This window comes from Cicer arietinum, chromosome 2 (assembly GCF_000331145.2).
Source record: "Cicer arietinum cultivar CDC Frontier isolate Library 1 chromosome 2, Cicar.CDCFrontier_v2.0, whole genome shotgun sequence".
NCBI classification, from domain to species: Eukaryota; Viridiplantae; Streptophyta; class Magnoliopsida; order Fabales; family Fabaceae; genus Cicer; species Cicer arietinum.
In genome coordinates, this window is record NC_021161.2 from 41,080,170 (window position 1) to 41,094,560 (window position 14,391).

General features: G+C 29.7%; 2 protein-coding genes across 4 annotated transcripts; both read right to left on the reverse strand.

Moving 5' to 3' along the window:
• Positions 1-4,846: 4,846 nt before the first annotated feature.
• On the reverse strand, positions 4,847-7,555 carry LOC101513984 (peroxidase RIP1-like). Its single transcript, XM_004490642.4, has 3 exons — positions 7,313-7,555; positions 6,218-6,412; positions 4,847-5,744 (listed from the first exon to the last, which is right to left on the reverse strand). Exons 1-3 carry the CDS (start codon positions 7,508-7,510, stop codon positions 5,184-5,186), a joined length of 954 nt encoding a protein of 317 aa, XP_004490699.1. The 5' UTR covers positions 7,511-7,555; the 3' UTR covers positions 4,847-5,183.
• Positions 7,556-10,121: 2,566 nt separating this feature from the next.
• LOC101514318 (biogenesis of lysosome-related organelles complex 1 subunit 1) lies at positions 10,122-13,959 on the reverse strand. 3 transcript variants are annotated; one of them, XR_012161832.1, is made up of 4 exons: positions 13,710-13,959; positions 13,426-13,631; positions 11,382-11,629; positions 10,122-10,573 (listed from the first exon to the last, which is right to left on the reverse strand). XR_012161832.1 is itself a non-coding variant. In XM_004490643.4 (3 exons), the coding sequence occupies exons 1-3, from the start codon at positions 13,822-13,824 to the stop codon at positions 11,540-11,542; spliced, it is 411 nt and encodes a 136-aa protein (XP_004490700.1). In that variant the 5' UTR covers positions 13,825-13,959; the 3' UTR covers positions 11,303-11,539. The 3 variants fall into 3 exon arrangements, 1 of the variants encoding a protein (XP_004490700.1); XR_012161831.1 differs by having other exon boundaries at positions 10,122-10,576; XM_004490643.4 differs by lacking the exon at positions 10,122-10,573 and having other exon boundaries at positions 11,303-11,629.
• Between the last annotated feature and the right edge of the window lie 432 nt (positions 13,960-14,391).

A 14,391-nucleotide genomic window follows, 5' to 3' on the forward strand; every position in this document is an offset into this window, starting at 1 on the left:
AATCTAATCTAACAACCTCAACTAAAATATTGAAAACCATAAAGGTATTATTGCTTACCACAAAATTCCTACAACCCCAAAACTTTCTTCCTCTGTTCGGACCCCATTTTGTCACTGTGCGCCTCACAGGTTTCAAACCACAAGCACAATTTGCCAGCTCACTAATTCCATTGGAAACGAAAGAACCATAGTTGTAGGATTGTGTATTTGACCCATTTGAACATGAGGCAGCCATGGATTTTGAGTTTTGAGAACCGTGAATCTGATTTTTCATGGATGGAAGAAGCAAATGATAAGAGAAAAACGACTGGGACAAGAGAAGAAGCACAGAGATGAGAAGAGGGAAACGCACAGAGAAGAAAACACGAAAATGAAAACAAGGAAATGAAAAGACGAAAATGGGAGGAGGGAAATCAATGGAGATGAGTATACCAAACAAGAGATTTGTGAATGTTGACTGGAAAGAAAACGGATGAGGGACTTTGTTAACGTTGCCCTAACGGAATCTCACTTAAAGGGTATAATTGAAATTATTTTGAAAGATAAAATACTGAAATGGGAAAAAAAAAAGTTAAAGGACCAAAACGTTACCTGGACTTAAAATAAAGGACCAAAAATGTAATTTGGCCTATATTTTATTAAAGGATAAGTAAAAACTAATAAAAGATCTTATAACTAAGACTCATGGAGTAATAGATTTAGTGAGAATTTGAATTTCTTAACAATAAACTAGTAGGATATCCGTCCCTAAAATAATTAGTACATAGTATTATAATATAATATAGTATTGATGTATTATGATAAAAAAATTCTTTACATTTTGAAACTAATTATAATTAATGTGTTGTGTGTGAAAAATGCAATAACTTACTATACTTATTACTTTTATTTTAATGATGTTATTCAGTCGGATATAATAATTTTGTACTCAGATATAATTTTTATTTATTAATATTCTGGTACTTTAAAATTTCATTAGATATATTATCTAACACCTAATCATTCAACACGATGTCGTCTTTCTATATTTAATTACTTTTAAATTAATTTAAATTATAAGTTAACTGTGTCTTATGAGTACTAATATCCAAATTTTTTCATGAGTGTCTAAGAAATTATCAATTATATATAATATTTTTGGCAATATAAAAGTGTTGTCTGTGACAAATTAGAACCAACTATAGGAATTAAAATTTGTTATTTGAAAATATATCTCTTTTTCAATTCCGTAACCCTGGTGCTTATTCCATCTTGTGCAATAAAGAGTTTTTTAATTTTCTCTCAATCATAGACTACTTTTAGTTCCTCAAATGTTGTGATTGTTTAAATTTTGGTCTTTTGTACACAATCATGGTGTGCGCACGGTTGGAGATGCTTGGAGAATAAAAATGAGAAACTAAAATTCCACACTCCTATAATATAGGACTATTTAGGAACTACAAGCGGGGGGAAATTAGGGGAAATAATCGGACACTCTATTGTGGTTATGGATGACAATGGATAAGGTATTATAGTACTCGTCTCTATACCCGGAGTTTAAGCACGTACTCTTTTAGGTATCAATTTTAATATCTGTACAATCTTCTGGGTACTAAGTCTACGTACCCATACCCATTAGTTACACTTTAACTAAAATATCCATAAATAAATAATATTTTTGTGATTAAATTTAAAAATTATTCAAATATTTTAACTCCAATCATAAAGTATTATAAACCAAAATATCTTCTAACTCAAAACATTTCAAATGAACACTCGTTACAATACACATTCTAATATTTATAGTAATAATTTATGAAGTTGCAAGTCCTATGTCAATATTATTCGAGATTTGTAAAAACAATTGATAGGAAGTTGCAATTATAATTATAAAGTCACGATTAATAAGACATAACTCTGAATTATAAGGTCACAATTATTTACATGCATCTTCTTCATAATTAAATTCTTAAAAAATTTGTAAACGTTTATCTTTCAATTATAAATATTGTAGTGGTCAAATGATATTAATTAATAGATGTTAAAACATAAAAAAAACAATTAATTAAACTAAACACTAATATAATAAATAAATAATATATTTATATAAGTGCGGGGGCGGAACAGGGTAGGTACTATAGTACCTGTACTCACTTAATTTTGTAGATAATTACCCATCCTCGTACCCATATTCATTATACAGGTTTTTACTCTACCTATTGTAGTTTTTTTTTTGTGAGTACCCATTAAATTTGGGTCTAATTGTGATCTTAATTCTCTTTAACTTTGCAAATAGTGTGCATCCCCTAATCTACACATATTTGATCAAACAGTTTTTATTTTTATTTTTATTTTTATAAACACACAGTTTATTGGAAATTTTTTTATATTTATTTGATCAAACAAAAACTGTTTGATGAACAAACTTATTTTATACTTTACTAGTTTATATATTTAACTTTTGATGAAAAATTAGCATTTCAAAAAATGCTACTTTTTCTTTTTATTAAGCAAACAGACTTTATTAATGGGAGTATAAAGGATACTCCAACCTGTACATCGTAGGGAAACGACAATCTGTATCCAACATCACAACGAAATACACTTACCCATCTTCTATGAAGGATTTTAAAGCCCCGGAAATCATGTGCTCGAAGATTGAACGATCAATGCGATTCCCTCCCCCAATCCATAAAAATCTCCTCTGAATTGTGGTAAATTTTTTAACGATCGATTTTGGCGCTTTAGAAAATGTAGTGGTATGCTTGCTAAAACATAGTTTATCACTATCGAAAGACAAATGTTTTCCTTTCTAGGTAGATAACATTTTTCTAACCATATCCATGATAGGTCTGCAAGTTGCAGTTGCAGTCGCAGTCTTTTCTATGATTTGCACCGATAGGTAAGCCTAGAAATATGAAATTCTATTTGGAGAAGCTTATAGTCTTTTAGAAGAGAAGTTTATAGTTTATAACTTATACTAATTTTTTTTTATATATTTTAGTTTTTATTCTTTACTCTTTCATAATTTAATCTATAAAAAAAATAAAAGAAAGATAAACTTTTAAATATTATCTTAAAAACTTGTAAAATTATGATTACCCTAAAAAATCAAATAACACTAATTGTTTTATGTCATTTTACATTATCAATATACTTATGTGTTATTTTGATTTCAAAATAGTTCAGGTTTATTTTTAGCAAATACAACTAAGAAAATTGGTTGGCTCGTCTTCAATGGGCAACTTCTAGGCAAGGTACTATTAGTCTCTACTAAAATGGACCTACCAAAAAATTTAGATAAAACATAGGGCTTGAGCTATAAATTTCAAGTCCAATTTTAATAGGGCTTTTTAGCCCAACTTTAAAAAGTTCATAACAATACAGGGCCAACCTGACCGGGATTAGGGCTACCCTCGTACTCGTATGGCATAAAAGAAATCATTTTTTTGGCAACTCGCTTTGCTGCTACAAACTCATATTTTCATTTCTTGTTGGAAACTCCAAATCATTCTCCTCTAATCATTCGTAACAACTTGCCCCTCTATAACCATACATAAAATTAGGAGGGTTTTAATGTTTTTCGAACACATAATCTAAAAAATTGAATCCCTGACAAAACAAAATATATAATTTTAAAAATTATAAGTTATTTAAAATTTTATATCTTTTACTGAGCTCATTTATTAATTGACCTTTATCAAATTATTTTTTTAAAATTTTACGACAAAAACAAAATATTCTATCAAACTTTTTTTAATATAAAATTCTAGTATACCAATTAACTGTAAAGCGTCTCTTCGAATTATCTTAGTACCCTTTAAAATAAAATAAAAATCTCTTTTAAAACATTCGTAACTAAAATATCAATAATTTTATAATCAAGAACATTACAATTTATTGAATCAAACAATCTCCCCCTTCTCCCCCACCAGGCCAAACAATCTTCCCCTTAATTGTGAGTTATCCTAGTGTTTTGCTCCCTCATCCGGAATGGGCTAAATATCTAAGATCCTTAAGAGACTTTGACACCACATCTCAACCCAAAACTTTAAGGCATTAGGTTTATCAGTCATTCATCCTATATATCCAATATTTCCTCTATTCCTAGTCAACGTGAGACTAACCACTCATAATTGAATTTCAACAAGTACCATTGAAAATCACAAAATTAGTAATGAATTCCTACAATCTAAAATTGTAACATCAGATTAAACCCTAATAGATAATGAGTTCCTAAAATCAGTAAATCGCTAAATCAACAATTTCAAATAAATTGAGTTCCTAAAAACAATAAATCACAAAACCCAACATCAGGGTGGTGACGTCTAGTAGGCTGCAGCCATCATAGTGGCGAGTGTTAAGAGGAGATGAGAGTTGAGAGAAATTAAGTTTATTATTTGTTTAGAAAGAATATAGTCTCTCTTAAGAGTATTTATTCTAGACAACCCTAATTGAGGGTCTTGTGCCAATAATCTAGTTACACATATTGATTATTGGTCCGACATGAAATTAGATAATTTTAAAGATATAAGAAAGAATATTTTAAATATTTTTTACGACCAATTTCATGTTTATCCTTGCTTTTAATTTTAAAATGCATTTTTTGTATCATCTTTTGGTCACTAATAAATTCAACAATGAACTTTATAACATTTTTGTATCCCTTAAAAACAATGGGATCACCTTTGTACTTTTTTTTTATAGTTCCATGTTAGAGACACCCATACTAATAATTTCAGAAACATTTTTATATTCATGTCCTCTCATAAAGTATATGCATCGAAATTCAATGTTTTAATCTTCCTTTGAAAGTTTAACATTGTATCATTATTAAGTAAATATCATAGCATCCAAAAGTCACAAATGACACGATAATAAAAATACTTTGACACAATACTACTATTGCATTGAAAACAGAACATGAAAGTTACAACACAAACAATTGAATCTTAACAACATCTCTTGTCTAACTAACTTCCAAATTTGGATACTTGATAGGTCCATATCATTTGAACCTACAGCTTAAATAATACAAAGTCACTCCAACATTTAAGATTACATAACAAGGTCAACTATCAATGGTTGCTTAATCAAGTTTCCATTCCCCTTATTTTGGTCTAGATTTTTTTTCTTCAAAATCAAGACCAAAAATCAAACATTATTAATCGTTCGAGATACGCAGATTCATTTAACAAACAATTTTAATTGATCCTTCTGCAATTACGTCTAATCTCTCCTTGCCTTCCGGTTAGAGGCTTCATATTTCCCATCTTGATTATAGAAGTCTTGAAATCTCTAGCAAATGTTAAAGGGCTCTTGCTATATAGTTGCACCAATTTGTCACTTTCACTACCTAGTCCCTTAAACAATTGTTGATCAGAATGGAGAAGACCCTTTTTATGTAACAAAGATTTATAGTAAGTAGTGTCAACTTTTGAAGGAGTGAAATCAAGTGGTGTTAAATTGTTGTCACCACCTTTTTTGGGACAATTTTTCCTCAAAGATGCTGCAAAACTAGGGTCAATATTTGTTTCATTGTAAATTCTGTTTCTAAAGGTGGTGCATTTAGCAAATCCAATAGTGTGGCCACCTGAAAGTGCTACAAGGTCTTTTACAACTAATCCATGAGATTTGAAATTTGAAATAAGCTGTGAGAAGTTGAATGTTGGAGGTGGGAGATTTGCATTTGCAGCTGCTTTGCTTGCTTTTCTTGCATCTCTTCTTCCTAGTAACACATTGTACCAAAGTTGTGGACCTCCTAACTGTTAAAAATTACATTATGTAACTTTTCAAATTTTGAAATTGAAAAATTAAATTCACTATTAATTGAAGGAGTAAAAAAGAAGATTTTTGAATAATATCGTTCATTGATTAAACAAAAGATTATAAACAATTATAAATAAGAGATTATACATAAAATAGATAATTTTTTAATATTACTTAACAAACATTTCACATTGAAAGTATATGTTTTATGTCTAACATGTGCCAATCTGTTACACCAACACAACATTGACACTTGTAATCATGTTAAATTACTTGTATTGTTTTAAATTAATATTGATATCTACATTTCGTTGTTAATATTATGTTTGATGTTGGTGCAAAATATCAATCATAATACATCTTCATTTAAGCATATGTCACCATATGTGTATAGAATTATCCTTTATAATATGATAATAACTAGCTAAAATAGTGAGAAATGAGAATGGAACATTTGTGAAACACTTACAATGGCTACAGAGTCACGAGCTGCTGTGGCTAAAATATCAGCACATGAAACCACAGGGCGTTTACAAGCTTTATCAACAGCAGCTTTGATTTCATCAACCACAGAAAATCCTCTTATTGAATTAATATTTGGAAATGCTGTTTTCTCTCCTGTGAAATTCTTTGTGTCATCTAGCAGAACTGATCCATCACACCCCTGTTCTTTCAATCATTCATATTTCAGTAATTTCAATTATACATGCTCTAAAACACCATCATACATGTTAATATCTTTTTATTTAAATATTATATAACTCGTTGGTTTAAAAAGTTTTATACTTTCAACAAATTACAATATTTTAGAAGTAATTGTGGCTAAAACTAATTATTTTTAAAAATTTGGCGATTATGATTAATAAATAATATAAAAAATATTTACCTTAACTGGAGATTGAAATTAAAATAAATTATTATTTTTTTATTAAAAAAAAATAATTGAAGCTAGCAGCCAATAATTAGGTGAGGCAGCATTTTTCTAAGAATTTTAAATTTTCTGTTTTTGACATTATTTCTGTCTGTTTGTGCCTTGCATAAAATAATTAAGAGTCTATTATTGCAAGCAGACTGATATGATATAAGATAGAAAGTGTTAATATTATTAGAATAATTAAATCATATTTGGGATGGGTAGGCCCAAACGGTGTTAAGTCCTTGATTTATGCATGTGTACTGACCCTAAAACACATATTATTCATCCCCCATCTAATGGAGCAAAATAAAATAGCACATTTTTAAGTTTAAGTACACTCTTAAAACCACCATTAAAAATGATTTTAGGCACAATTTGATAAAGAGTAACATATGATAGATAATCTAACTAGTACAATTTACATCGGATAACAAATAAATTAGTTAATAGTTTAAATAAGATGGTAAATAAATATGAGTGTATTAAATTTGAAGTGTTGGTTAAAAATAGTTGTTGAATTAATTGATAAAGTAATATTATTAAACATATATACAAAAATTATGTTTAGTCAAATGATATTCCATGAAGTTAATGAGGTTGATATTCAAAGGGTAATATATATAATGTTTAATTAATATTATAACTTACATTAACGAAGCAGTCATGAAAATGCAAGCGTAGGAGAGATGCTCCAATGCGTCGCTCTCGAAGAATTGCTTGATGAACAACTGACTTTATGACTTGTAATGCTTGAGGGCAAACTTTATCATAAAAATGTGGAGTGAGTAATGAGTTAGTAGGGATCAATAATGTGATCATAATAAGCATAAGATAACTAGATGCCATTATGTGGTGCTTATTTTGGCTAAGATATGATGGCTCTTAACTTAGTCTAAGAGATTATTTATATAGATATATGGTGTAAGGGTCATTGGTTTAATTTATGTAATTATCAACATCATAATAATATTTTAGAACACTACTAACTAACTTTTTGTGCCTTGTACCATTGACCTTATAAGATTGGCTTTATGAGAGGTAATATAAGTCATTATTGTCCCAATTGGAAAGGGAAAAGCCACGTATTGAAATCCGTGCACAATTGTTTCAAATATATACATATAGCCTTAAAATTAAATAAATTTTTTAATGCATTTTCTTATGTATTTTTCATATGATTTGTAATTTAAATTACACATTATAATTATAACAAATTTTAAGAAAATTATAGTTGGTTTAATGAAAAATCATACAATAAGCATATAAAAAGATATACTTAAGTTTTGTCTAAGTATAAATTGAATTACTGTATAAATTAGAAAAATTAAGGTAATGTTTATCTTTGATTTTGGTGTCTTTTAGTTTTACTTTTCTTTTATTTATTTATTTATTTATTTATAAAATGGTGTCTTTAATACTATGAGAGAAAATTTAAATATAAATTTTATGTTTATCATTTTTAGTTTAATGTTATTAATTCAACTATTTTTAATAGTGAGTTTTCAACATATACGTTACTAAATTTTAGTATTACAGTACATTTCTATATAGCTAAGAGCTGGCACAGCTAAACCGAAAACAACAAATTTTCTTGTCTTGTATAAATTTGTTTACGTAAAAAAGAAAAACATGCGTATTGTCAAGTAGGGAACATTATCATCTTTTTTTAACTAATTTTTAATCAATGCATGCAATACATACGTCAATAATACAGTATGTACATAACCATATTTAAAACGAAGTTTAAAGAGTCAAATTTATACCACATATGGGATTAGTTTATTTTGTTGGTCCTTTCAAATAATTAGTTTATTGGGACCAGGACACTAAACTAATGATAGTTTATTTATTAGTTTAATTGACGAATTAAAATTATATATATATATATATATATATATATATATATATAGTCAATTTGCAAAATTTAAGAGCTATTTTGATTGGGCTCAAAATTTTAAGGACTAATTTATCTATTCATTTATTTAACAAGAGAACTATTAATGATCTTCTATATTAACTAATTAAATCATCAAAATATTTCTCAACTTTAGAAGATATTTGAGTTCTATCATTTAGAAGATGACATAGTCTACTATAATGAGAAGCTTCCCATAAAGTTCGTTATACTCACGTTCAAAATTTGTTATTACTTGCTAAATATAAATGAAATACAATTTGATAAAAAAAATACATTTTATATTCAAGCTGATCCAACAATAACACAGAGATATATTAATTGGAATATACATACTTTGAATATATGTCAAAGTAAATGTTTGTCAAGATGATATTGTTTAGAAGATGTGACAGAATATTGTGTAATAAAACTCAAGATGAATATTGTTTATAACTGGTAGTTAATCCTAACGTTTCTCGAAGAGATTCTGCTATCCTCCGTGATGGCATAGTCCGCGATAGTTTTAAACAAGATCCCAACGAGATCTGGGTGAGATTCCGCTATCTGGCGTAGTTAATCCCAACGTTTTCAACGAGATCCCATTATTATTTCTTCCTTCTTTGTTTTATTTTTTCTACTTTCTCTTAAGAAGAAGAAATAGAATATGCTAATGAAACTCATGCTTATCCTTGCTTCCTATGCTAGAACATGCATTTGAGTTTTAATATTTAGTTATTTTATCACTCTGTGTTAAATACTTCAATATACATCATCATTATTTTCTTGACTTTTGTTGGTATTTCAATATATATTTTAAAGAATTGTGGATTCTTATTACTAATTATGAATATTTGAGAGTTTGAGTCATTTGTTAATTTTATATTAAATATAGATTTATAAACTATTATTCATGTAATTTGTTCAAAAAATAGCAATTATCGCGCCTATCTCTAAACGCACTATCCCACTTTTGGAATTGACCGCGACGTACCGCTATATGGGATTAACTATCTAAGTTTAGAAATATGAATATTGTGTATAAACATAAGTTACAAAACTCAAGCTTATTATACTTTTTATTTATTCATTGAAGTTAATGCATTACTTGCCTTATGCTTTTGATTATAAGCTAATAATCTATAATAAGGTTTAGCATGTTTTCTGCAATTTCAAGAACAAAAATGGTTAGATACTGATTTATATTTTGTAATAAAATTAAGATTATGATCCTTCATGTCATGACCAATACTCATATGCATGAACTTAGGTGGCAAGTAATAATATTTTCTTAACATGATTACCTAAACCCAACTCGTCAATTAAATATATCATATATAGTTGACTTGACAAATTATGAATATGGAACTACGGATTATATTTCAAACAGTTGTTGAACATGCAATTTATTTGTTATACTTTATAATTATAAAAAAAAAATTAAAAGGAGATAACATCACCGACAAGGAGTGTTATTCAATCGATGACTAGTACATTATATTATTCAACCATCATTGGCTAGTTATATCCAAAAATAATTTTATTCCACCGAGATTAAAGGAGTATATCATATAAAATTATCTTACTGACAATCAATCACAGCTTAAAAATAAAAATGGAAATCATGTAATTGTTTGATGTTTTGATAAGTTGCTATCAATTATCGATGTAAAACAACTTTACTGAGTGCATAGTCTTTAATCTCTATTCCATTTTCTTGAGAGCCATCCTCTCAACCGATGCAGATGAGATTCCCCTTCACTTTTCAAGAGAAATAAAGAGCTCATTTATTTTACTTTTAGATACATAAAAACTTCATTAATGTCACCAAGTCTAAAATTATGTACTTCATACATTAAAAAGCATAATAGTAAAACTCTAATTATTATTATATTTATTGGGCACTTGGATGAAGAGAGGGGATACCAAACTTGCTGCTACTGCATATTTTGTTCTGGTGCTTATGCCTTTTCTTGGACTGTGGGAGTATGTTTCTGTCATGTTCTTCTCTTCTGCTGCTGGATGATGTTAAGGGTTGGTATAGCATTTCTCTTTGGCTTTTTCTGTTTTGAGGTGGTTTATTTTATTGAGTTTAAGCATTTATCAGGTTGCTTAGTGTTTTCAGAGCGAATTTAATGGAGATGTATTGTTGGAAAGTAAAATAGTTTTATACTGACAGTCCAATGAGAATTCATGATACTGCCACATAAAATCCACTTTATAATTGCTATTTAAAAATAACTGCAACATGCTAGATTCTCGTTAAACGTCAATATTAACCTAGTTTACACCTGATGCATGCTCCCTTGAGCAAACTTGCTCATATCGTGAGTTAAAGCCAATTCACCGACACACAACAGCATTTCACCATAGGGCTTCTGCAATTTTGTTCACTAAGAAGTCACAAAACTTCCCCGCGAAACAAAGTTGTATGCCAATTTGGCCTAGAGAACTTCTCTAAGTTTGAGAGCTTGTGTCATATCATGCATGTTCAACACCAAGATTTATGGTTGAAATTCTTTCGGGTTATTTACTTTGAAACCACGGTTACCAGATATTTTTCCTATCAGACAATGTACATAACAAGGTCGTGAAAATGGTGCTGAAACTGATCACTAATACATATTTACTTTATCGCAGTCACAGATGAGATATGAAACATGATTTGTGAAAGATACTTAAACCAAATCCACAACCAGTCAATGCCAATCATATTCATCATTCTACATATGACATAGTTATCATCAACCTCAGGTAAAGCATCTCTATTTTATAATGAAATATTCATGAAAGAAAACACAATTTACATTGAGAAAAGGATACAAGGTTGCTTCTTCTTTAAGTTCATTGTGGTGAGAAACAAGCTGTTATCGAATTAAACTTTACATCATATTGAAAATTAAGCCTACTATAGAAAAATGAATGAAAAGGGATTAGAATTTCATGATGATTTGGACGAAAACATGGTGCAACCTGCAAGATCAATCTTGGTGAATGTTTTGTATAGCTGCATTGATATTTTTAAAATCATATTCCATGGTCTTCATCCAATTCTCAAAGTCTCCGATTTCCTATGAGTTAAAATGGAAGTTTACACAAAGCTAAGTGCATTTTACAAAAATAATTATATAAAAGTAAGGCACAATTTGCACAGTGATGACTTTGCGCATTAACCATGCAACCCAAAGAAAATATACAACACATAGTACAGATTCTAATAATATATACAGAATTCAATAAGAAGACACTGGAGTAATTCTTTTCCTATCTCCGTCTTTATTCTTACTCATATGATTGTGCACAAGGGAACTCAAAATAAAGGATTCTTAGTAATATACCATTATCAGTGTTACCGTGTCACAAGATTGATGCCTATTTCTATAACGAAACTTCTGTCTCATTCATGAAACTTCAACAACCTTAAGCACATTAACAAGAACATGTACAAGCAATTCAACTAAGACCCATAAGTTTATCTGACCAAAATTGTGCTGTCAATATAAAGCGCACTGAAAATATGAAGAGAAGAAACAATTTTGCTAACTTTATTGATCCAATTGAAATCCCAATCAACTCAAGAACGCAGGCATGTAAATCATGGTCTTTAATATGTACAATATTTGCAATAAACAACAATAATCGTGTACAAATCAGATTCTCTACCATAATCCAAAACTGGCTCACTAAGAATCATAACCAAAAATTAATTTTGTTACATTTTCTTTTCGAACCACACAACTAGTAGCAAGAGAAATGGTAGAGAATGGTAGCATCATGTTTGAGGCCGACAAAGAACTAAGGTAGAACCTCTCCTCTCCTCAGGGAATTTATTTTGGAGAAGGGATCTAACAAGGGACCTCTCACTAAAGAATATCTCCCTACACATTCTCAGACCTAACATACATGCATTCAGAATTTGTGTTCCAATCAATACACCACAAAGTCTCACGTTATTAGAAAATCAAGCCTAACTAGAGTTTATAAACATCCACATGCTTCAACCCACATAGGAGTCTTTTAGCTAAGGACAAAACCGTGAGGACTCACACGACCCGAAGTGAAAAATACCTAAGAAAAGCGGTGGAGTGGTCTTGAGGTTGGAACATTAGCGCTAGAAGGACGGCGTCAGCCACGCACGAGGATGGACAAGAGGACCTATAGTCCCTTAGCCTTGATGATGGGCTATTGTTCCAATACACAAAAAAAGTCTCACGAGTCTCACATTACATGGATATTGATATTAATAATAGTTTATAAGCACTTATGCTTCTCTACCCACAGTGACCCATTTAACAAATGACAAAACCACAACAACTTACACAAGACCCAAAGCGATGCAGCAAACTTGAGGTCATAACTGTTTTAAAAATATATTTGCAACCTTTTGGACTACGAGATCATGTTGTCGCCGCAACCACAATTGAGTCTGCATGAACTGCATTTGACAGTGATGTTCCACAATGTCAATGCTTACGACCGCTATAATTACCGCAACCACTATCTAAAACCTTGTTTTGACTAGGCCAACACAGAGTAGGTTATCTGGGGGTTTCACACAAAGATCTGCTACTGTGAACAAGGCTTCGAAATAACAGTTTCTGATTTTGCCAAAATCACAATGCATATTGGATCGAGGCCGCATCGGCAGTATTTGACAGCAATTATCTATAATATCAAGGACCGTGACACAACCATAACCATTGGTTATCGACACAACTATCATTCTAGAACAACAATACAGAAATCCCTTATATTTCCAAAGTTCAACAGAATACTGAAAGCATTAACAAAATGTAAAAGAAAAACACAATATTACAGAACAAACCCATTATTGAGGCATATAAAAAATACATAAAAAGGGAACTACCTTGAGAGCTGTATTGAGAGAATGAGTAGCATTAAGCCACTGATCAGTTTGTTTGGTGAACCTAGTAATAGTGACAGCAAGAGCACGAATTTCAAGCTCAATTCGCTTCTGAATAAGGAAGGAATCTTGCACACCACCATTCACTGCTTCAACCAACAGATCAGAAACGCGTTCCGCTTTTCTAATTGCATCTTTCTTCGCTTTTTCTGATTACAAAAACGCATATACCCAAATGAATTGAAAATTGGAATTTGAGAGATAAAAAGGGGGAAAGAGAGAGAGACCTGTTTGATGGGTGAGTATGAGAGAGTTGTGATTGTGAAGTTGAATTAAATTATGTAATGAAGCTTCTAATTGCTTTGATTCTGTGTCCATTGTTACAACATCGCGTTCTTCCATTCACTTCCAATTTCAATTTGTTTAAAGGTCAAAAATAGCCCCCAAGATTAGGAGATTTTGTACATATGTTTGGGGCGGATGCACGGTGCTTCGGGGATTAAAAATTGAGATTAATTTGTATCTTCTAATACAACTAACAAATCCGGATAATGATAGATTAAACATAAATTGGAATTCGAGATTTTGTATTTGTCTATGAATTTTTGTTGATAATTATATTATAGATAAATAAAATTGAGATTAATTTCTATTAAATCACATTCAAATTACACTATAATATTACTTTTTTAGATTAATTCTTAAAATATTTCTACAAAAACTTATATGAGTAATTTAATTTGAATCATGTGTAAAAAAAGATTTGCGATATACAAATTAAATCCTTAAAATGTATATGAAAACAATTGATTATATAATTCAGCATATTTGAGTTAAAGGTTGAAGTAATCAAAGAATTAGAATTTAAATTTTTGGAAAGGTGTAAAATTGTTAACTTAACAATTTAGTAACATTTTTGTTTTGTCAAAACATGATTGTAAAGACATAAAAAATTGTTAAAATTATATT